Raw genomic sequence first — 24,611 nt, 5'->3', positions numbered from 1 at the left:
AGGACAGCGGTGTGAGAAATGGTTAAGGTCTGTCACATATCATGATCTACTGGGCTTTAAACCAATGTGACCTAAGACACTTTTGTCTTACTATTGATTGTGTGCCATTGACTATATAGTGAGTTTAGGATTTGGACGGGTGTATTTGGGACATGTCAAAGGAAGGCCACATACATTACAGGACATGAGGGCACTGGACATCATCTATTTAAGACGCAGACACAAACAGAGACACACACATACACAGAGCAAGGAGCTTAGAAACTCTGGACAAGAACAGTGACACTAAAAGTCAGACATTATTCTTCTGTGTTCAAAATTCTTGACAGACTCATTTCTCTGCCCTCCATTCTCACCTCGGCCCATTCCTTTCCCAGTTTCGTCCGGATAAGATCTCCTAGTTTGATCAAAATACGGGTTTTTTTTTCCTCTCCCTCTGTTAGTTTTTCTCCACTTGTCTTATCCTCACATCTTTCCCTTATCACCCCATTTCCATTTTGTTCCTTGTTTTTTTTCTCATAAACAGTCACCTATGAAGTTCTACAGAATACAGATGTGCACATTTTTGAGAAGTTGTAGGGGGATAGGATGGGGGACACAATTATCTAAACAGCTGCTCCCTTACCCCTGGCTGATTCTGAAATACTACCACTTAAAACACCTCCAATCATAATAAGTCATCTGAAAAATGAGACACGCACAGATATCATACATAAATACAGACAGAAGATACCGGGATTAAGGAATGTAATAAACATCACCCGTTTTTTTTTTCGCACTTCCCTCACACAAAGACACACAAGGCTGTACATACATACAGTATAATGCTTTCAAAATGTAATTTCATACAACCCATAATCGTTCTCCCATAAAAATGTCACATTTAGCATTTAATAAGTTAGGCATTAAGACATAGTGAAGGAGTAATTATTGAGGCAATAGCCATGTAATTGCACAATTGACAAGGTAATGGATGATAAAGACCACAGACCTTTATCACCAAATAAGCTAATCTTTATACAAAGAATTGCAAAATTATTTCAAATCAGTCACATGCTTAATACCTCCAATATAAGAACTTGCCCAAAGTGAACAGTACTCTACCATACACTGCTTCATATGGTCTGAGGTTTTTCAGGAAAATGTAAAATTGGTAACAAAAAAAGTATAGCTAACCTGACCTTGACATGATCTACTCTAAATGCTGCCTATTATTTACCAGGTACCTACAAGAACAGTCAAATAACAGAATTATATATATATATATATATATATATATATATATATATATATATATACACACACAAACACATTTTAATTTTTTTTTATTTCAGATAGTATAGAATAAGATCAGTATCCAAACTGAACTTTAACTCACCTATATGGTTGCGGTGTGAGGAAGCCACAGCCAGACGCCCCCAAAGAGACAACAGGGCCAAGGTGAGCAGCAGCAGCCACGCACACATACTCTGTACATCCCGCTCCCGCATTCTAAAACACACACACACATACACACATGCACAATGTTATCTAAAAGGTTTCTATGTTTTAAGACTACCTGCTACCACAGACAGAAATGAGGAAATAATAAAGTACCCCAACCAGAACAGATGACACAGTATAATTATAATACTGTATAATTTTATAGTATAATAAAAAAGTCATCATAGTCATATTTTAGACAAATGTCTGCGTAATTGTACTTACTTTTTCTTTTTTTTACTTTTTTGAAATTTATGTTTTCAGGGTGTTATAAGTTCTATATCTATCTATCTATCTATCTATCTATCTATCTATCTATCTATCTATTATTATTATTATTATTATTATTAATTTGTATGTATGTATGTATATATATAGTACTGTGCAAATGTCTTAGGCACCCTGTGTTTACTGTATATATAGTGCTGTCAATATTCAGGGCTGTCAAATTATATATTAATATACATTGCAAATTTAAGTATCTAAATATTATTTTATATATATATATATATATATATATATATATATATATATATATATATATATATATATATATATACATTATTATATTTACATATATTATATTTCTGATAGCACTAATGTCAAAACATAGATTATAGTTAATATAATTATTTGATTTCCAGTGCATTTAATTTCAAGCGATCGATTCTGAAAAATGTCAGCTGCTTTTATTTATTAAAAATTCCTAAAACACACCACATTTTTCAAACCCGGGCAATTGCTGTGTAGTGTAAACAGATATAACGTAAAGGAAAACACATGTGTGTAATCCCGGTAACTGCGCATACAGTACTCTCAATACAGATGTGCATAATGCCAGACGATCTCAAGGTTACCTGTAATTACATTTTCCATTAAAAAAGTGTCCTCATGGATATTGGCATGCTTTAGTTATAGGAAAAATTATACAAATAAAATATCAACAAAGGAAAATCAACAAAAGAGAATGCATACAATAATAAACAGTTGGTCTACGATGGCTTCTCTTTGACTAATTCTGTGTTGTGTCTGTAATGTTAATATAGTAAATACTAAATATGTATGCAAGTAATCTTAGTTATTGTACGCATATGAAATGTACCCTGGGTGTACTAATAGTGCCTGATGGTGGAATTGATTTTCAGGAAACACAACGAGTGCAAGAAGCATTGTACTGAGTGGGTAAACCGACTATTAATCAATCACTGACTGGCTTTCCTAAAATGATCAATTACATAACTGTTAACGATTACCATTATATATACTGTATATATATTTATGCACTATAATGTATGTTTAAAGTTGTATTTTAGAATGTGAGAAAGTTAAATGGATGTTATTCCATGGTTTAAAGGATACCGCACTAAAAGTATCGCCCACATTGCGGTCAGCATGGTCCAGCAAACAATATCTGAGAGTTTAAGCAGAGGTCCAGAGCTGTAGCAGCTCAGACAGATAATGTGAGGCAAGAAGAAAGTTCTTGCCGCTTGCCACAAGAGCACCGTCCTGATGAGTACGTGTAGTCAGCTTATGACACATTGCTGTTTACTTTGACTTGAGTGGAGTCAAAAGTTTGACATACAACAGAAAGGGTAATGTTTTAAATGTCAGTTTGAAGGACAACACAGAGCTCTGGTGCAGATAAAAATCAATACTGCAATTCACGGAGAGATTATTTTACTGTAAGAATCTGCGGCACCAGGACGGTCCAAGCGTACTTTTGTTTCCTAATAAAAAATTAATCTGGAATTTAATTCTATAGGAATGTGAATGGAGAAGAGCCATCATGTTCAGTGAATGTCATCCAACGAGAAGGCGACTGAAATGAGAATACACATGTGACTTTTTAGGTAAGCCGATCATATAGGAAGACAGGTCGTTTGTCAGACCGAAACAATTGGCTGATTTAGGAAAAGACTGGGATATTTCATTCCATTTGGCAAGGAGAACACCTACCATAACACGCTCGATAACAGGCTCAAGTCTCCTGGCTGGCTGAGGGCCCAGTGCTGTGACAGTCGGCTCTTTTTAAAATAACGCCACAGAAGAGAACAGATTTACAGACACTCTGATTTCAAAAAGATATACAAAGATATACAATAATCCTATAGAGCAAGAGTGACAGATGTAGAAAGATAGAAAGCAATAGGAAGACTGTGAAAAAGATAGAGAGAGCATGAGCTAGAAAAAAAGAGGCAGAGAGGGTGTTAGACAGACAGACAATGCATGGGAGAAAAATCCAGATTTGAATAGACCGTGGTGAGAATGTATAAAATTATGTAGATTTATTGTCCTAATTATCTCAGTATATAACATGCCTGTAGGGACAGTTAAAGATTTTATGCAAAGCATATCTCCTGCTGATACTCGTGTGTGTGTACATAGGACTTTACCAACAAAGAGATGACAGAAAATTAAAGGAACAAGTATAAATGATAGATTTGGTACTATACTTACTGTACATACTATAGATAGGATCTTTTGTACTGTATACATTTCAAAGACATATAGACTGCATTTTTTGTAGCATGCTTTTCAACCCATATTTTAGGAAAGAACATTTACACCATGTGCCTTTTAATCCTGATTATCACAACCCCAAAAGGGAGATACAGAAAGAACATCTACTGCTTAAACTCTCCAACTACTGTGCCAGTATAGAATATGCCAAGGCAAGATTTTTCAGACTGTCCTGCCAAAATGAATTTAAACGCTACAAATGCTGTGTCTATAGTGTAACCATAGGGAAAAAAACATACAAAAAGTGAAGAAGAAAGAAGAAAACAGAAAGAAAAAGAGAGAACAAAGGAGACAAAAGAGGCAACTGCGATACACAGCTCGACATATGCCACTATCCATCACCTCTATAATCAACCTCTCCTTCACACTGTCTGAAGTTGCTAAACTACATGACATCATCACCTTCCACACACTCATTGATCAATAGACTCTATGATCAATAGCTGGTCCAAAAGCCAAAATGCCACTCAGGACAGTGAAATAAAGCATGATGCCTAACTGGAAAGAGTGAAACATCATGCCCAGTCCACATAAGTTCCCTATAAGGACTTTTATAAAAATGAACAGTGCAATGAAGTGAGCTCTGATACTATGAAATAGTCGAGTTTGTGCAGTCAGAGAAAACACACTACTGTATGTAGCTTCCCAGATATGTTGTTCCTGCTCAGTGTACCTTTACTTTGTATTTATACTGTAGCTATTAGCATATGTTCTTATCGAGAGCGACTTACAGAACTACTGTGTACTGTCTATTTAATCACATATCTGCATGCTAGAATAAATAGGCCAGCCAAATTCAGAGTTTGACATAAGGTTGCTATTTATATGAAGATTCAATGCTTGCTTTGATGAAAGTGTTTAAGAAATGAATGGCTCTCCAGTCTTAGTTTGAAGATAGCCAGTGACTCAGCTGTTCAGACAGACTGCGATGTCAACTTAACCACCTGGGTGTCAGGGCAAAGAGAAGTCTTCTTGTGCAGTATGTTTTCGCAGATTGTTCATTGTGTCTTGGAGGATGGTCCAGTGTGGTGCAGAGTCCAGAGTCCAGACAAGTGTTTATTGGGTAGGTGGGCATGGTAAAAAAAAGAATCACAAACATGTCATATTAAAGAGGGTATTAAGTTGCAAAGGTTAGCTTTGTACCATGGCTAATAGAGTGCATGGGTGAAATGTATAAAATCCCTAATTTTGGCCAAAAATTATACAATAAATCGCTTAGTCTGCTGTAAACGCTGTTTTAAGCACTTCAACAAATACCATCCAAGCTGTTTACTCCAGTTGTAATAGAAAAAACATGCTTCTTTTCTTTTTTTTGCAAAAAAAATTGTGCAGCTGGCACACTTATTTTTAGGGGTAGCAGAGAAATCTTAGTGTCAAAATGAAGCTGAGGGTTTTCTGTTTCTCATTACATCACGGAATCCTCATTTAAACGTTCCACAAATAGGACTTTAACTGTGTTTCCTGAAGCCCCCCTCATCAACAAACTCGCATTGGCGATATCTCAGCAACCAGCCATGATACAGTAATAAACTTGGTATCAGAGTGGATCATATTGACCCAGGATCTGTAAACATGTGTAACTCAAATCACCCAAAACATCACTTATGACTGGATTTGATGAGACAGGGTTACAGTCTGTGCAACATTCAAGGGCCCTGTTCATTAATTTATCTAATTACCACTTCATCCTGGTCAAGCATAGCATCTGGATCTAGAAGATGCTGTGGGACCACTGGGTGCAAGATGAAACTATGGAAATGGAATAGGATATCAGTCAGGCCGGTATGCACACACATCTACACCTCAGAGGCCAATCCACTTATAAAAAAAGATTTTCCATGTGGAAAGAATTAAAACAATTGGGATAAGGATTTTCATTTGCAATCAATGTCATTTTTAAAAGATGAATTCTTAAAATTTAATCAGTGGTGTGCAGCATGCAGTAGATTATACACACACACAAAAAAAAGTTTTATACTTAAAAATTTAATTAGACCACCTTTAACATCGTCAATCTGGTGGCGAATTCATGTGTGAAAGTGATTCCTCATGCTTCCAGAACCAATCTTTTACAATTTATTCTGGACCATAGCCGTGCCATTAGGACAAAAATATTCTGGTATTAATCAAAATAACCTGGGCATTCAGTCCATTTCAGTCATCAGTTGATTTCGTTTTATTGCCAAATAATGTTGCTGATCCTAGCCCTGACCAACTGAAGCAACCCCAGATCATAACATTACCTTCAGAGGCTTGGACTACGAGAACTGTGCATCATTTTATGTGCTTCCCTTCTTACCCTGACATGTCCACCACTCTGGCGTAGGATCAATCGGCCAGCCGACCACTGCGCCACTCGGAGGCTATTGTCATTTATTTTTAACTTCACCAAGTGTACGTACGTTTCTCCATAAAGTTGACTGTTCAGCACTATCTTTCCAGGTTTATACAATGCATTTTAGATAGCTCTTAACCCAATTCCAGTAACTTTTCTTTTTAGCTAGGAACTGTATATAAATAACTATATGTAAGACAATACAAGCAGCTGCATATACAAAATTTAAGGGCAATAGAAATACTTCTTATTTATTAGCTCTATTCCCACAGCTATGTACAACTGCACAGTATACAGCCATAAATAACCAGCAGCCAGCAAAGCCAATACACTGCAGCACTTCAAGCAGCCAGGCCTAATTACTGGCCACACTCCGGTTAGGATTTAATTGCTGGTAATTCACTTGTTTTCCGTGTTTCTTTGTTGTTGTTTTAATGTAACTAGGTGAAAAATGGATGAACGCTTCAGGAAGAGGGAGAGAAATGAGACACAGAGAGAGAGAAAGAGAGAGAGAGAGAGAGAGAGAAAGAGAAGCGGGGCTCAATCTCCTTGTTAGAAGCATGTGGTTGCATCCACGCATTAGAGAATCATGTGTCATGTCAATAGCAGTGGCAAAGCACTTGACTCCCACTCCTACAAAAACACACACACACACACACATTCTCTCACACGCCCTTGTTCTCCTTCCATTAAAAGGCTTCAGATGCGCCATTCTTCCTGCCACCCCACACAGTGCAGCACACAAACACGCACCTCGTGGTCCTTTATTACCAGGAAGCCACCAATTTTGCATCATTCCAAACCCGTTCTGGAGCAGGACCGTGTAGACTGGTGGCGTGCCGAAATACAGCATGCTTATCAATTCTGCTTCTTTCATAGGGGAGTGAGGAGAGGCTTCGTTTAATAAAGAAGGAAAACATGCCAGTACCAAGCATAATTCAATTCTCAGTGAGAGAGGACACTACAGCATTGCGGCTATATTATATTCATTTAAAGAAGAGACAGACGAAAAGGAGAAAGTAAGAGAGCCAGAAAAAAGAGAGAAACAGAGGCGGGTTCTACTTGTTTAATTAATCCCGCTGGAATCCGGTCTTCCGTCTTTGCAGATGGTGAGTTCATCACACAGAGACATTTCTGTTCCGTTTCTTCGCTGACTAAAAAAAAACATGCCCACTCCCCCCTTTCTGTCCAACTATCTCTCTCTCTCTCTCTCTCTCTCTCTCTCTCAGTCCATCTCTTTTCTGCCTTGTGTTGCTTGTTCTCTCTTCTGTTCTCTTTCCTCTGAGACGCTTCCTTCGCACTCGGCTATGGTTGGTTCCCCATACAGTTATGTAAACTTGTCTGAAAATATGCTCATCTGTCACCCCTGATCACACTAAACATGCAAATATCAGTGCCTTAAATGTTGCACTAATTGTGTGCAGCACAGTCCACAAGTTTCTCCCTTTCCATTCTTTATAAAATATCCAAATCCAAGTTCCAGTTACTCTATATCGTATTGGATCCAGAATGATATTCCTATGCAGGCAGATGAAGTAGCTCTTAGTAAAGGAGAGGAGGTTGGACACCACCCACTGAGATGTAGATAAAACTTGTAGTTATAGATCTGAGACTTACTAGCTCCTGGATCCCAGGTCATATCACATACCTTAGATATTTAATATGAATGAATCAGAGGGTAGAACTACTAAATGCTATGTTTCAGCACTTATTAAGTTATAACCTACGATTTTTGGGGGGCATAATGCTATTTAAATCTCGTTATAATATTGTTGTTAAATTATCAAATATGATTGATCAGACTGATTGGTAACACTCATGCAGGTTGTAATTCGAATAATTTATGCTATTGGTATAATACTGTATGCTCAATCACAGTGACCTGCATGGCAAAGCTGCACATAATCTTAACCCACTAGTAAACCGTTTTTTTTTTTCTTAATGCTGTTATTAAAATAAAGGTAAATGTTGATCTTGTGACACTTTCCATACGAAATCATAATTTTAACATTCATGGTGGGAGTCTTAGGTGACTACAGCATGTTGCAATAGACAACAAGTTTTTCTCCAAGGAAGAGTCTTACAAAATACAAGCCGACCACAGTCAATTTTAAAACAGAATTCATTGAATCTGACCTATTTTACTTTCCATATCCGGATGTAACAAAGTCAAAGATAGAGAAAAATACAGACCAAAGAAAGGTGGGATACTTCATATTCTTTTTTCAAAAGCTAATGATATGAGTATTTTGAGCTCAGTCCTCTGCACTCAATCCTGTGACAGAGCTCCATATTTAATTAAGAGATGAAAATGGGAGGCATAAAAAGAAGGAGAGATGGACAGTATAAGAGAGATGAGCTAGACTAGACTGAGGGTTGGCAGTTCCGCGGCTCAGCCGTCAGAGGTTCGGCAGGCTTACAGGCGCCCCAGCAAGACAGCTAACCTTGCCCGGCTTCCATCAGACTTTTTTTTTCCCCCACCTACCCATACCTGAGCCCAGACACCAATCAAATGCTGGCACCAGACATGACAGCCAATTAAATCCCAACCTGACAATCCAGAGAGAACATAATAGAGTCCAGGGGAAAGAATGAACAGCAAATGAGTTGTTTATCATGCACTGGAAGACAACAAGCATAGAAGGGATCAATTCTTAATGTATTTAGGTTTCAAGACGTGCTCATTATCAGTCAATAGTTTCAATCGTCTGTTAAAAATGTATACATTTAAGCTCAAAATCTAAATCCAAAGAGAAAAAAAAAACAAGGCAGAAATCCAATTTCAGCCCTTAACACATGACAGTCGAGACAATTTAGCATGGAAGATGCTACATACACCTACTCCACTATATAAAGACTGTCATGTCAACCAATGCAGAGTTTAGACCTTTCGAGCTCTAACTACTGTATTGTTGAACACCATGGATGAAAACATAATGACCTAAATCTGTCATGCAACTATTCTGACGTCTGACAGAGCTTAATAGAGAAAAAAAAGCCCTAATGTACATTTTTCCACATACTGTATCTCAAGGATGTGATTACAGTAGTTTTCCATTTACCTTGTTTGTTTCAAACTAATTCTATTCTAAGAATATTTAGGATGCTCTTTTCAGCATCTGTTCCTCAACCACAGCATATGTCCACACACCAAAAATGATGGTCTCAAAATGCATCTGTTTTGTTAGGAATTTTGGGCAAACCTGTTGCTGTGATTTAGTACAAATGATGACCGGCTAAAATAATGACTGAACAAACCTTACAGTGTATAGTTTTACAAGAGCATCCATCCTGGACATCTCTTTGTCCTTACATGTTGTTCACTTTGGTATCAATGAATATACCGTACTGTGCAAAAGTCTTGAGACTTTTCCTCAAATTTTAATATTTTACTTTCAAATGGCCAGACTTTCTCATATTTTTTATTAAAGCTTGAGAAATATATTGCTAGGCTTCTTGAAGGACATTTAGCCTCTCATTTTTCAGTCGAGTCCCTGTACCTGATCAGTTTCAGAGTTATGTTTTATGTTGATTGTGACCTATTCAAACATTAAAAATTATTTTGTAAATTTTAATTATTATTGAGATGAACATGAATCAGTGAGACACAGGTGCAGATGATGATGATAGATGATCAGGCCAGTGATTAGTAAGGGGATACTGGTGATGCTGAATACTGACCGGCTGGAACAGACAATAGGGGAAATGAGGCTGCTGCTGAGGTTACTACTCTACATACACAACCAATTTTTTTTATTGTATCCTTAAGCATTTCGCAGCATGTTGCAATAAAACATCGGTTCCTGTTTCTTTAATTTAATCTACAGAATGTTTTATTTAATTTAATATGAAGAAATGATTCATTGGCTAGGCACGGTAGTGTCTCAAGGGTTTGATGTTAGAAATACTTCCACAGCTCACAAGCAGAAAACTAAAGAACACTGGGGGAGCTTAAAGCATCAGACATTTATATTTACAGTATTTAGCAGACAGCATTATGCAAAGCAACTTACATACAGTAAGTATTTTGTGGTCTTCATGAAAATAGGTCAGGGGTAAAGGGTGCTGTCAATATTCCATTGCAGGGAAGTTACTATTATCATTTGGTTTAGCAGAAAACAGTACAGTATAACCCTGTTTGTGTGCGTGCGTGTGTGTGTGTGTGTGTGTGTTTTAATATATTTAAGCTCACTTAAGTGCTTAGTAAGGGAGTAGGCCTTTAGACTTGTTTTAAAGACAGACAGTGAGTCAGCTGTTCAGACAGGAGATGATGCTCAGTACCAAGAAAAGTCTTGATGCAAGTTTTCCTTGTGTCTTGAGAGATGGTGGGTTGAATGCCCTACTGTTAAGGGATTTGAAGAATGTAGATTCTCTGTTGAGTCTGGTTCCTCTTAAGGTTTCTTCCTATTGCCATCTTAGGGAGTTTTTTCCTGCCCCTGTTGCCCTCGGCTTGCTCATCAGGGACTATCTGACCGTTTTGATTCCCACACATTCACATTCCATACAAACTTAACTAATTATTTTTATTGTGTAAAGCTGTTTTGACAATGGCAATCGGTAAAAGTGCCATACAAATAAAATTGAATTGAATTGAATTAAATTGAATTGAATAGATGGCTTTGTGAAATAGCATCAGTGTTTAATAAAGAAATATTTTCAAGAATCGGTGAAGAATGGAAAACGTTTTTTGAAAGGGAAACCATTATTACCGCTCCCCAAAAAATATAGGCAGGCTTTCAGACATGTATTTATAAATGGGACACTAAGTGATGGCACGACCAGATATGATTTAATATGATTTTATTATTTTTAGCTTTGATTAAAGCACACAATGTGGTTGCGAGCTCAAGTGTGAATTTGATTTGTCGTGCTCCCAAAACTGCTCTTCTTCTACAATTTCCTAAAATATGGTCATGCCATCAAGGTACTGTAGAAAATTCCACTGATGGTATGATAACATGGTCATTCAGTGCATTCAGGTCATCAGCTGACTTTATTTTATTGCCACATAACATTGCTAAGGCTAGACCCGAACAACTGAAGCAACCCTGGATCACAACACTACTGTACGTACAACAGTACTGTATATGACGGGTGAATGGCTTCATGGGCTGCCCTTACCCTGATGCACCAATCGTTCTGGAATAGGATCTAAACTCCATAGACCACATGACCTTTTTCTATTGCTCCAAAGTCCAATCTTCATGGTCTCTAGCAAATTCAAATCCTGTTTAGAACCAAACCTCATCACATTGCATTTTTACCATGTGTTTAAGTGTTTTCCATATATGATTCTATTCAGACCACATTACTTTCACAAAGTTTACAGTTCAACAAAGTCCTTCCAGGTTTTCAAATTGTGCTGATGTGTACTTACCCCGACAGTTCCAGTAATGACATATCTTCTTAGTTGTTTTTTTTTTTTTTTGCTTGACACAGATCAAAAATTTGACCCTTTCTTAAATGGCGACTTTTTTTTTTGGCAAGGCAGTGTTTAATTATTTACATAAGAGTAATAAATGTCTTAAAGATATAATTTGGTGTCAAAAGCAGGATGGCAATTGAGGTGACAAGGCTTAATCCATCCCTATCCTATTTATGTGTCCACATTGGTTACGAGAAAAAAAAGTAATATAATGTGTTCAGTTTTATGTTTTGCCATTCGATGTTCTTAGTTAAACAGGTACACCTGGAGCACTGCTGCTTTTGTCCATCGTAAATGCACAGTCATGCACAGTGCCTCTCTCCACTGAATCTGTACCACAGGATCATCTCTGGGCGCATTTGTTTAGATTCAGCTTTATACCCTCTCAGTCTCTGTGTGGTTTATTTATCTTTGTGCTGATTCTTTGAAGCATGAATAGACGCACCTGAATCACTAAAAAAAAGTGATCACTGCTACAGAATGGAAAATTCTAAACATTATTCTGATGCTTGCAATATTATCACAATGCGTCAGACTACAGTATATTCAGCCTGGAGGAAGCAATCAAGAGATAAATAAAAGTTTTTTTTTTATTTACGGTGTTTATTTTCTGCAGAGCTGGCTTATGGAATGGGGGCTGATCTTAGGAAGGGAGTTTCTGTCGGTACGCTTGACTGCTACTGACAACGCCACTCGCCAATGTGCCTCACTGAGCACGCTTACATGTCACTCACCTTCCTGGCAAGGGCGTGATTGATAAAGAAGCTGACAATACCTGTCTGCTAGCATCTTATCAAACACACACACCCACACACACACACACACACACACACACACACAAAAGACCCTGTCTTAAGAAATCATCTCATCTCACCCTGCAAAGAAGAGGAACGGAGTCAGGATCATAACCTCTGAACACCCGCACACATGCACTTCCCAGTTTAAAGCACCGTTGTAGAGTTACAGTATATTTAAACATTTCTCCATCTCAGGGATTGATTACACAAGAAGCTGCATTCGACATGCACATATATACAGCCTGATTGGATGCTTCTCTATCCACGGGGAAGCGAGAGCTTATATATTTTAAATTAGGATCATTTGAATAAATTTGGATTAATGGTCTTACAAGCTGAGCCCACTGAAACACAGTCACAGTATGCAAAAAAAAGGTGGGGGGGGGGGGGGGGTTGGGGGGTGCAGTTAGGGCCACCACTATCTGAGACCACCAGTATTTGAGCCCAGCACACAGGCCCTAATCCGCTTTAAACCCAGATTTTGCTCACACTCGGTCCCACTGATGCAAATAGGATTGACCCGCAGCTGGTTTCAGACCGTGTCTTGGTCTGAGTCACAATTCTTCCTGCTGATCTCCTGCCTGCTGGTAATGAAGAAATCCCTTGACGTGTTACTAGGTCGCACTCTTTCGCTCAACTTTCTTTCACATCCTCCCTATAGTACGATAGCTTCCGAATTAATTTTTTATCAGACAGTCATCTCCAAGGAAAGTCGCACTGGATTTTCAAATTCTGAATCATTGCTCTGTTTCTCTCTTTCTGTCTGTCTCTCTTTATATAGGCGAGAAAGAAGTGCCAGACGATCCCAGCTGGATGCTGCACAACGTAAATGACCGAATTAATCATTTTAGTGGAGACCAAAGGAGCTTCTCAGGCGCTGATGAGTTCCCTCACTTCAAAAGTAAATCGCAAAGAACGTACAATACTTCAAAGAATAAATATCAGAACTATAACATGTTTTACCCCTTTTTTAGGTGAGGTAACATACTTAAAGAGCTAAAACATTTTCAATATCATACAGTACAGTGGGGTCCCAATATTATACATTTTTAATATGCCATAAATAAGCATTAGTGACACAGTGGTTTAGTGATGAGCACTGTCGCACTGCACTGGATTTAAATCCCACCTTGGGTTCTGGGAGTTTGTGTGTTCTACCTGTGCTTGGTGGGTTTCCTCCCGGTACTCCAGTTTTCTCCCACAGTCCAAAAACATGCAGATTAAATTACTCATAGTGTGTGAATGAGCATGTGAATGTGTGTGCCCTGAGATAGATTGGCACCCCCTCCAACATGTACCCTGCCTCATGCTCTAAGTCTCCTGGGATGGGCTCCAGGTCCCCCATAACCGTGTATACAGAATAAAGCAGTATAGACGAGGGAGAGAATATGTGGCTTCAGTTCAGGATCCTACTAATGACACAATGGTTTAATGATCCTTTTAGATTCTTAGTAGCATATATTGAAACAAGAGCTGCTTAAGAATGTCAAATACAGCTAAATATATTGTACAATAGCTTTCTAGTCAGGCTCTGGCATAGCCATGTAGAGTTGCCAGGTCTCAGCAAAATTTCCACCCCGGCTACTTCTCAATAACCACACACACACACACACACACACACACAATATAAAAAAATAAATAAATAAATTTCCACCCACAAGTTAGTTTTACTCCCAGTATAAAAATTGTGGCCCTGGCAACCTTCCAAACATGACTCAAAAGGGAATGTCTGCAGCTCTGTGTAGTTCAAAAGTGTTTTTGAGTGTGTGTGCATGTTCATGCGTGTTGTGTTTTCAGAACTAGTTTGTTCAATCACTATTCATGTAACTGAAAAACAGGTGCACATCTTCACAGGTATAATGCTTCCACACGGTGGTCTGTAATTTTGACCTACCCAACACTATCTTCTACCCACGATTACCACGCATTGGCAGACCAAAAAAATACGTCATGCTCCGCTGCTTTAGCACCCACCCATAAATCCATGCTACTACAGAAAGCGATTTGTGGTTTATGGTTAGTAATGAAACAATGTTTTTATCGTTCGTGTGTTTTATTGTACCTTTAAATAAACCTTCTGCATGGGTAATTTAAGAGTTGACGCATAACGTTAAATCAACGTGTCAAAAACTGCTACCAGTGGTAAAGCAACGGGGATTAAATTCTAAAGTTCATATACATTTCAGTACATTTTTACTACAAAGTTTTTGCAGTAGTGATTCAACTAACCAAAGTAAAATTGTCTAAGTTGTCATTAAAATTTATGTCACAATGTCAACACGCACACTAGAGAACATTCCATCTTCAAAGTTAACAGTAGACTTTCAGCAGCACACTGAATATAGCCGTGCTGCTAGCTAATGTTAACTGATAAAAAGAAATACAAAAAATACAAAATAAAAAATCATTTTTGGAACAGCTAAAAAGTTCAAAATCTTAAATGAAGAAATGTTCGTTAAACAATGTTAATACAACCTTGGGCTAGCTAGACGGTTAGAGTTTTACCAATGCTAGCTAGCTAACCTCTCAACATGATAAAAGTGTTCTTAAAGTCGAACAATTGATCGTGTGGTGAGTTATAGTAGAGTCTACACAAGTAGTAAATTAAAGTTACAGAAACTGAAACTATAAAAGACAAAAATTTGCTAAGGTTAAGACTGTGATATAAAGATAGCATACTGAAAGTAATTTTTACTGTATGTCAGTAAAAGGTCTGCATAATTCAGAAGCATAGTGTGTGTACGGGGTTTTATTTGTTAGTATGTGTGTGCACATGTGCTAAAACATTTATGATTGAGTTGCACAGATTCTGGGGCAGGGGGAAAATTTGAAAGTTTTTTTTTATGAATTATTGAAAGTACAGAGAACCCACTAAGAAGAGAAGAGAGGAGAGGAGAGGAGAGGAGAGGAGAAGAGAGCTTTATTTACTGTATGTAATTATACCTAATAATAATAGTCCGCGTTTGCTCTGGTGACTTTCCAGTGGTTAATACTTGTGCCAACAGAATGCGATTACCACTGATTCTGCCTAATGCCAGAAAATGTGTATGCCTTTCATTACACACTTACACATCATCATCATTACCATCATCATCATCATCATTTCTAATAGCATAGTTTATAAATAATTCAATCGCTATATTTTTTTGTTTTTAATTCACACACTATAAACTTTTCCAAGCACGCCCTGCTTGCTATAATAAGCTTCCCTATTACGCTTGCATAGTACATCAATAGCACTTGCATTTGATCATGTTAAAAGACCTCGAATGAATGTGGGCAGCTCCTGTGAGGAGGCACTCCTCTGGAAACGCTCAGAGAGCAAAAGCCTGCTTCAAAGTCATCCTACTAATTTCTCATCAAAGCCATCAGTAGTGGGATTTATCAACATTTATGCTTTAAGGTCCAGCAGGGAACATGCTTTCACATTCCTGTTGGCATGCTTCATGAGCAGTGAGGAATGGCACGGATGTGGAAAGCTTTTTAATAAATTGTACCAGGGCCACTCATGCAGGTCTTTAATTAATGTCAGCTGCCTGGTCACCAAATTGGGAAGGCTGAAAGAAGGCTAATGACAGTGTGTGTGTGTGCATGTGTGTGTGTGTGTGTGTGGCATGTAAAAGTGTAGTAATGAGAGCGTGGGTGTGGCATGTGAGGGCGTAGTAATGGAAGTGTGGGTGAGATCTGAGAATGTGGCCATGGATATGAGGGCAAGGGTGTAATAATGTAATTGCCGGAATGAGGATGGGCATGTGGCAATAATGGTGTGGGCATGTGACAGTAAGAGTGTGGGTATGGTCATGAGGGTGTGTGTATGTGGAACTGAGGGTGAGGGTGTGGTGCTGAGGATGGGCTTGTGGTAATGAGGGTGAGGGTGTGGTAATGAGAGTGAGGGTGTGGTCATGAGGGTGTGGATGTGGTCATGAGGGTGTGGATGTGGTCATGAGGGTGTGGTCATGAGGGTGTGGATGTGGTCGTGAGGGTGTGGTCATGAGGGTGTGGATGTGGTCATGAGGGTGTGGTCATGAGAGTGGGACTGTAAGTGAGGGTGTGGTAATGAAGGTGATGATGTGGTAATGAAGGTGAGGGTATAGTAATGAGTGTGGGTGTGGTAATGAGAGTGTGGGTATGGTCATGAGGGTGTGAGAATGGATATGGGGTTGAGGGGGTTGTCATGAGTGTGTGGGTGTGATGATGAGAGTTAGGGTGTGGTAATAAGCGTGAGGGTGTGGTTTTAAGGGTGAGGATGCAGTAATGATTGTGAGGGTGTGGTAATATTAAAATCTTTTATGGCTATACTGAATATTTTGAAGAAATAATAATCAAAAGACTGTAAAATGGACACCCACAGATGTAACGTTTATTGTCTTGCTCTTTTTCTCTGTCGCTGTTCTCCTTTTTTTAACACCCACATAAAGAAACAGCTCTTTTTATAATGAACCTCTAGAGGAATTGCATGCACTATTTTCCCTTACAAGTGGCTTTGCTTTCCTTTTGTGGTTACTAAGCACTGCCGCATCAGGATGACACATATAAGCAGGTTCATATTGTTCTCCAACACAAAGAAATCACAAAGATATACTGAAAAACGCAAACTGCAGTTCAAGGTGTCTGGTCTCGTCAAAGTCTTTAACTATTTTGTAGACCGGTTGTTTAAACACAGAGAGTTGTTCTAACCACAGGGTCCGAATGCAGAGAACTCAAGAATGGTACTTAGTTAAAAATGAGCCATGGGAACCACATAATAAGGTGTACATTTCCATCTGCAGCTAAAAAAACAGCAAAGAAGTAACAAGACCAAGAAAACAAGGTAAGAATTGAACAGTGGTCCGCTGTTCAGTTGGTCCAAATTTTTTGTTATGGTAATTTTCTTGGCACGCCACGTACGAAGTGTCTACGTTACACAAAACGTACCAGACTGTGGAAAGAAGTGTACTCGGATCTGTGGCCAAGCCCCGGAGATAAAAATGCTCCTCTCTCTTTTAATAATTACACTCCACTAATCTACAGACCGACGTTTCTCTTCCAGAATTTGGGTAGTGGACAATTTGATTGATTTTCAAGGATCAGACGTTCCACTTGCTGAATGTTCATGGGAATGACTGCAATGGGCTCCGAACCAAGTCAGCTGGCATCATCGTCATTCATTCATCTTTAAAATGTTTAGACCATTCAATTTTTTTAATGCCGTTAAGAGTCTCATTACTTTACAGTCCTTGAAGTCCTCTGCAGGCTCAATTGGTTTGATGCCTTGAGTCCCAGATTGACTTGGACAACTTGATATAAAGGATAAATTAAGTTGACTTTTGTTGTTGATAAAGACATTTATTAAATAGTCATGGAAGAAGTCTTGCTTTCAATGTTGGCTCCATCCAGAGTATACCCAAGCTTGTGCGTTTAAGGCTCCTACACAGGACAGGCAGTGTTGACTTATGACTGGATGGAAGGATGGATAGATGTAAGGAGTCGTAGTTCCGACTGCTTGGCAACCATTTTAAGGCTTTGCCAAGCGCTGGAAAATCTCTGGAAGATGGAGTTTAAGCTTCCTTTCTTTTTTGGAGTAAAATGGCTGCATTTTTTTTTTTTTTTAAAAAAGGAGATGGACAAAGAGATAGAGAGAGACTGAGAAAGAAAAGAGAGAGAGAGAGAGAGAGGGAGAGAGCAAGCAATCACGAGAGAACGAGAACAAGAGCAATTGATCTAGCAAAGCAAGACAGAATGAGACGCTCATGATGCAATGAGTGTTTATCACAGCTGTAACTCAGGTAACAAAATAACTTGTATCTCTGACATTGCGCAACACATATTCAACTATAAACTGTTAAAAAATGTGTTGTGCAATTCGTTATATAACTAATTAAACCGTCACTGCATGAGGGTGGGCGATTAATATGTTATTAATTGTCTCCAAATGTTCAGAAACACCCTTATATAGTAAGTTGATCTGCATAATTGAACAACATTACCATTAGAAGACATGTTTAGAGCTTTAATTCAGGGCTGTACTAGAGGACACTTGTTATAGAGTGTGTTTGACCATGGTGCTAAGCAGCAACCACACACACATACACACACACACACACTCTTCTTCATGTGCTTGCTTCTGTCACCATGTCTTGCAGGTGTCATATCCTTCCTGTACTGTGAATTTGCATGTTTTCTCTTTCTCTCTCTCTCTCTCTCTCTGTCTCTCTCTGTCTCTCTCTCAGACAGCCTGAAAGTCGTGTTATGCATGTCAGGAAGGCAAGGGACAACAGGAGAATGGTAATAAGTGAACACACACACTAATGAGCCCCACAGCAGAACAGCATAGAAAAAGGTCATAACTCTCTCTCTCTCTCACACACACACACACACCAAACATTGCAGCCAAATGTGACACCCACATTACATATTACAAGCTCGAGTTTATCATCTGCTTATGGATGCGTATCTTCTAAACAACCACACACATTTTATATGCTCCAGTGCTCTCTCTCTCTCTCTCTCCCTCCCTCTGTCTCTATCACTTTCTCTCTCTCTCTCTTTCTCTCCCTCTATCTTGTTTCGTGTTCATCTGTGGTATTGTCCCTGGCAAGGTGATCCTCCCAAAGGAAGGCCGATTGGCTCATTCTGGCCTGACGGATATTTTTAATTACAGACTCAAATTAACTGTTAATGGCATAATAAAATCCCTTCCATGAGTATTCATTTACGTGAAGTGTAATGTGTGTGTGTGTGTGTGCTCGTGCTTTAAAGTACTTTTCGCTCCCTCTGGACTCAGTAATGATCACGAGCTTCCAACAGACGGGTTCCGATTACAGCTGTCCCGCTAATGCCATCAGTAAATGATGCATATTTACACATACACACACATACGCACACACTTCCTCCTTCCACCACACACATTTTGTACAGTGTTGCAGCTTCAGCTACAATTATAGATCCTTGCAGGCAAATACGTAATATTGTGTTTTCCCTGACTCATAAGTTTAGTTTCTATGATCGATATTAATTTGTGCAATGAAAAGTGCACACACACACACACACACACACACACACACACACACACTCCAGTAGTGTGCAAGAGAGCACATAGAATATGGTTATGACAATTCAATGACCTCATTCATCATGCTTGCCGTGTATTTGATTAAAATCGCATAACGTCTAGAGGTGAACAGACCGTCTGGGTCACTGGAGGCATTTAGACGTGCCTACTAAACGACTCTCCACACGACTTCACACTCCACCCAGTGCCTGGCTCATGCAAACATTTAGTTTAGAATCAGTCAGAACAGTCAGTTAGTCAATTTCTGAAAAATCGAAAATCTATAATTAAATTAAGTTAAAAAAGCGAAATATCTGAAAGAAATTCTCCAGCGTGTTTTAATCTATTCACCATCCCCCATCTATATCCTACTGTACTGTGTGATTACTAGTGTTGTCACTATACCAATATTTTAGTTTTATTACTGATAACGTCATGAATTTCGGTACTTTTCATCACTTCATCTTCGGTCCCCAAGCGAACATTTCCCCTGGGATGTTATTAGGACGTTACTGATGTTCACTAAAGGTCCTAGTTTGGTTCCAGTATAACATTCCGAATCAGACGTGAATATAACCTTCAGGAAATGTTCATTCGTTGTCCCTTTTTACCGTTCCCAGAAAAGTCCCACCCTGAACATTATAGTATACGTTTTCATGGAAACTATTCCAGGATGTCCTACTGGGTACTTCTGCTGTGAATTAGATTTATTGTCCTTACCAGCTACGCGTAATTAATTGTCGGTACCAGCTGTATGCTCGCCCTGTCATCTGTATATCCAAGCTCAAGTCCTGGCTGCTGATACAGCCATCCACAGAAAAAATAAATAAACACATTGTTTTCAGTTATAAATAAAATGTCCACAGGATGTTCTCTGAACGTTTGCATTCAGTGCTCCGGAGGGAAGGTCGCTCAATAACATTCTCGGGAAGTAAAAGGGAACCATTTCTGTAGTTAACTGAATGTTTTGAGATCTTCTAAATAGAAAACCTTCTGATGAGACTGATTATATTGTATTCATTAAAATCTGGAACTAGTTTATGTCATGGTATTTAATTATTTTAAAAAATAATCATCTTTGACGTGAAGAATATAGTATAATATAGTGCAAACCATTACATTTGACCAGTGCCACTCTGTTCACAGAAACAAATAGCAGTTTGTTTAGCAGGCAAAGAGTTCGAGGTTCTTGATCCGGATTCCAAATTCCACAGATCTACTGTAGCATCCATGAAATGTGCAGGACATCCAAGTCTGATCCATAGAGGCTCCACTTTGCAACAATCTGCTCCTAACATCCTGGTGCCAGACACCACAGCACACCTACAGAGATCCTGTAGAGTCATGCCTTGTGGAGTCAGAGCTGTTTTGGTGGCACAAGAGGAACCTACAGAATATTGAGAGTAAAGTTTATGGCTTAAATGTTACAGCCAGAGGTGGGTAGGTACGAGTTACATTTACTCCCTTACATTTACCTAAGTAACTTTGAAAAACATGTAGATTTGTGAAGAAGAAACACTACTTTTATTCGGCTACTCGGTACTTTCCTAAACATTTATTCTACACATGCAGCCAGCACATACTGTACATATAAATTTTACTTTAACAGGCTATGAATATATAAATATATTTTAGTACAGAATTACTGTAGAAAAAAAAAATCAGACATTACGATTGTACTTGAGTAGACTTCTCACCGAATCCTTTTTTACTCTCACTTGAGTAATATTTTGGATGCCTACTTTTTACTTCTAATTGAGTAATATTATTTTAAAGTACAGTTATTCTTACTTGAGTAAGATTTTTGGCTACTCTACCCACCTCTGGTTATAGCTGATTGGTGTGCGGGTGTGTACATATACAGTATACAGTATATAGACACCCCCTAACTGGCTCTATTACTACAGTATCACCGGTGATCAGCCCTTCTAAGGATCAGATTCCGAAGGTTATAAAAGGGAGAAAATGTACAAATATATTCAGTTGTACTCATTTCTCCGTCCACTCCAGAGTAAAACAACACGCATTAATATCCCACTGTGTTTCGTTTCTTATGTAATAGACGAGAAAATGTGCAAATGTGCAGTGAATGTCCCAGTATAAAACAAACTCTACCACACTTTAAAACAGTGTGTGCACAGCGGTGCTGCTGTGTTTAGACGCTCATCTTTTTCGCCCACTTTATAACTGAAATATCTCCAGATTTCACTTCGGGCCGCCTTTTTACCGTAGCCATCTCTTCAAGTCGTCTCTGAATAAAACAAAGGAGGGCTTCACTTTCTCTTGTATTGCTCACGACTCAATTCACGACTCCTGTGGCAGCTCATATTACAAACCCAGTGAGGTTTTTTTTTTTTTTTTTTACTACACACACAAAGCTCTGCTCTCTGTGCTATACTTAAAGAGACATATCCTTATTAGTTAGGCCATACAGAGATACAATTAATACTGTAAAAGTATACATGTGAAAACATTTTAAACTGCCCATATAGTCAGAGACACTACTTGGTAACTGGCAAAGCTGGCAACTGCTTGGGGCCCGGGGACAATAGAGGGCCGCTTAGGGCTGAAAAAAAGTTGTTCATTATTCATAAGACAATGGTGATGAATGTTGGTTGGAGAGCCCCCCTGCAAAGTTTGCCTAGGGCCTCCTTAACTCTAGAACCACCTCTGGGTATAGTATCATTTAGAACTCAAGTACTATGGTACTATTTAGTGCATAAATAATGTCCAACTAGTGATTAATAGTGATTACTAAATGTCGACACCTAAAAGTTATTTCCAGTGAAAATCTAAGGACAGTTGCTGGGTGAATCCTACTTTATGTGCAACCTACTGTACTTGTATATTTCTGTAAAAAAATTTTAATCAAATCTCTACATTTTTCCTGCTTTTCGAAAGCAAATGAGCTTTCCAGAAGAAATGTTCATGTATACCTCTCTTCAGTGCTTCAGTTTTTGTTCGAGATCGAATGGATAGCACACAACGAAAAAGAACAAATAACTTACATTTCAGCATTCGGTACAGTAGCTTTGCCACCTCACAGCTGCAGGGTCCATGGTTTGATTCTGAGCTTGGGTTACTGTCTGTTGGGAGATTTGCATGTTCTCCCTGGGTGTACATGGGCTTTCTCCAGGTTCTCTGATTTCCTCCTACCTCCCAGCAAGTGGACTGGTTTCACACGATTTCTTCCCAGCGTTATGCAGAAGAACTGACATCCCATCTGTACAGTATTAGCTTCAAGACCAGCATTTCAAAGATACACTGCTAATCTGTCGATAAAGCACTTATTGAAGATCGTATGTATGGCTTTAGCTTTAAAAAAAATAATAAATTCAATTTTTTTTATCTCTGATACATCATGTTGCTTTTAGGCTTCCATTAATTTCAAGTAAAAGGGTTTTCCATTCTTTTTTTTTAGTACTGTCTGTGCAAATCACTACCAATGGCAGTTATACTAAAGATGCAGGAAACAGTGATTAGTTTGGGAGAAAAAAAAACCCTTCAAAGCACAGAAAAGGAATCAAAGAACTAAACACTATAAAAATGCTCACTAACAGCTACTGTAGGAATGTAAATAATAAGTCAGGCAGGTGCTAGAGACCAGCATGATCCCCAGCGAAGGAGGGGCGTTATCATTCTTCAGGAGGCTTCAGCAACTGTATACACATGAAACAGTATCCAGAGTGTGCTTATAGTTTTGCCTAATAATAACGATGTAATAGTATGTTTGGTAGCAAATAATATCTTAGGTACATTAAGTGGTTTTGAATGCAGCCGCAGCGGGTTGTCGTTTTCCCTGAGCAGACATGGCTGCTTCCCAAGGGAGCACACTTGATGCCACTTGACACCCTCACTCAACCAATGCATAGATGCCAATCAGAGATGGGGCAAGCATGAAAATACCACAGAAACCGCTGTTCTAAAAAAAAAAATCCACAAATAAATAAATAAATAAATAAATATATTTTTTTTTTTCTGAATACAGAAATACAAAAAAGAGGCAGAGGATGCTAGTCGACATAGAAGAAGGCCAGAATTTTTTTCCTCTACGTTGCTTTGGCCTTGTATTGGTGTTCAATAATAAGTATCCACTCAAATACAGATGAAAGCTGTACTTAAAATCGTCCTGCTCTTTACAAATCCAGAATGTTTTAACAAAGCGCTGTTAAAAGATAAACACAAATTCGAAGATTTTTTGTTTTTTCAATAATTAAGCCCGGTGCATATCAGCAAAGCAAATCTATTTATCTTTTTGAGAGACAAACAAGATCTTCCAGGTGTGACTTAATTGTGAAGCCTTGATTTAATGAGTTTATTGTAAAGAAATGCCCTGAAAAAGAGTGTAGGTGAACGAGTGAATAAATAAAGCACAAAAATGTACAAAAGACTCCATGAAAAGCTATGAAGCAATGATGCACAATCGCGCCATTCTCTGTCTTCCCTTTCTATTTTTTTACTCCCCTCCCGCCTTTCTCTGTGTGAGTCAAATGCTCTTAAGCCAAACAGCTTTGGTGATTAACTGCACTGTGCCCCAGACTGTGTGCTTTTACATCCATTCATAATCTTACAGCCACTGAATAATAGCCACCAATGACGGAAATTAATTGTCTAGCTGTGAGCAAAAACGCTTTACTGTCTTTAATTAATTATGGGCTCGTTTTCATAGAATGCTAAAATACTTAATGCTGCACTCTGAACATCACACACCTCACTGATAGCACCTGCTATTATGCAAGTAATTGAATGAACCTCGATTTAGCAGACTACTTTAAGATAAGTTGCAAGTCCATAGCCTGGCTGAATAACTGCACTAAGTGTTCACCAAACTTCACAAGACATATTCTTTGACAATCAAATAAGAAACCAGTTTAAACGTTTCCTTAAAAACAACACCACCACCAATCCCATATGTCTTGTCATTGCATCTGAAATGTATTTCAAATGATTTATTAAAAGTGAAATGTCAAATAAACACTTGTCACCGAGAAAATGAAGAGTATTTGTCGGCTGTTTTCATTT

The 24,611-nt window shown here is 38.5% G+C and overlaps 1 protein-coding gene across 1 annotated transcript in view; it reads right to left on the bottom strand.

Annotated features, from left to right (window-relative positions):
- The window catches only part of tafa3b (TAFA chemokine like family member 3b), a 140,351-nt gene that overhangs the window by 51,739 nt on the left and 64,001 nt on the right, over positions 1 to 24,611 (bottom strand). Inside the window, exon 2 of the mRNA XM_053503131.1 lies at positions 1,379 to 1,491. Coding sequence (XP_053359106.1) covers positions 1,379 to 1,490 — 112 coding nt within the window. The 5' untranslated portion in view covers position 1,491. The remainder of the gene's footprint in view (positions 1 to 1,378; positions 1,492 to 24,611) is intronic.

This window comes from Clarias gariepinus, chromosome 9 (assembly GCF_024256425.1).
Source record: "Clarias gariepinus isolate MV-2021 ecotype Netherlands chromosome 9, CGAR_prim_01v2, whole genome shotgun sequence".
NCBI lineage: Eukaryota > Metazoa > Chordata > Actinopteri > Siluriformes > Clariidae > Clarias > Clarias gariepinus.
Note: the sequence above shows the minus strand (reverse complement) of the source record. Positions and strands in the feature narration are given on the sequence as shown.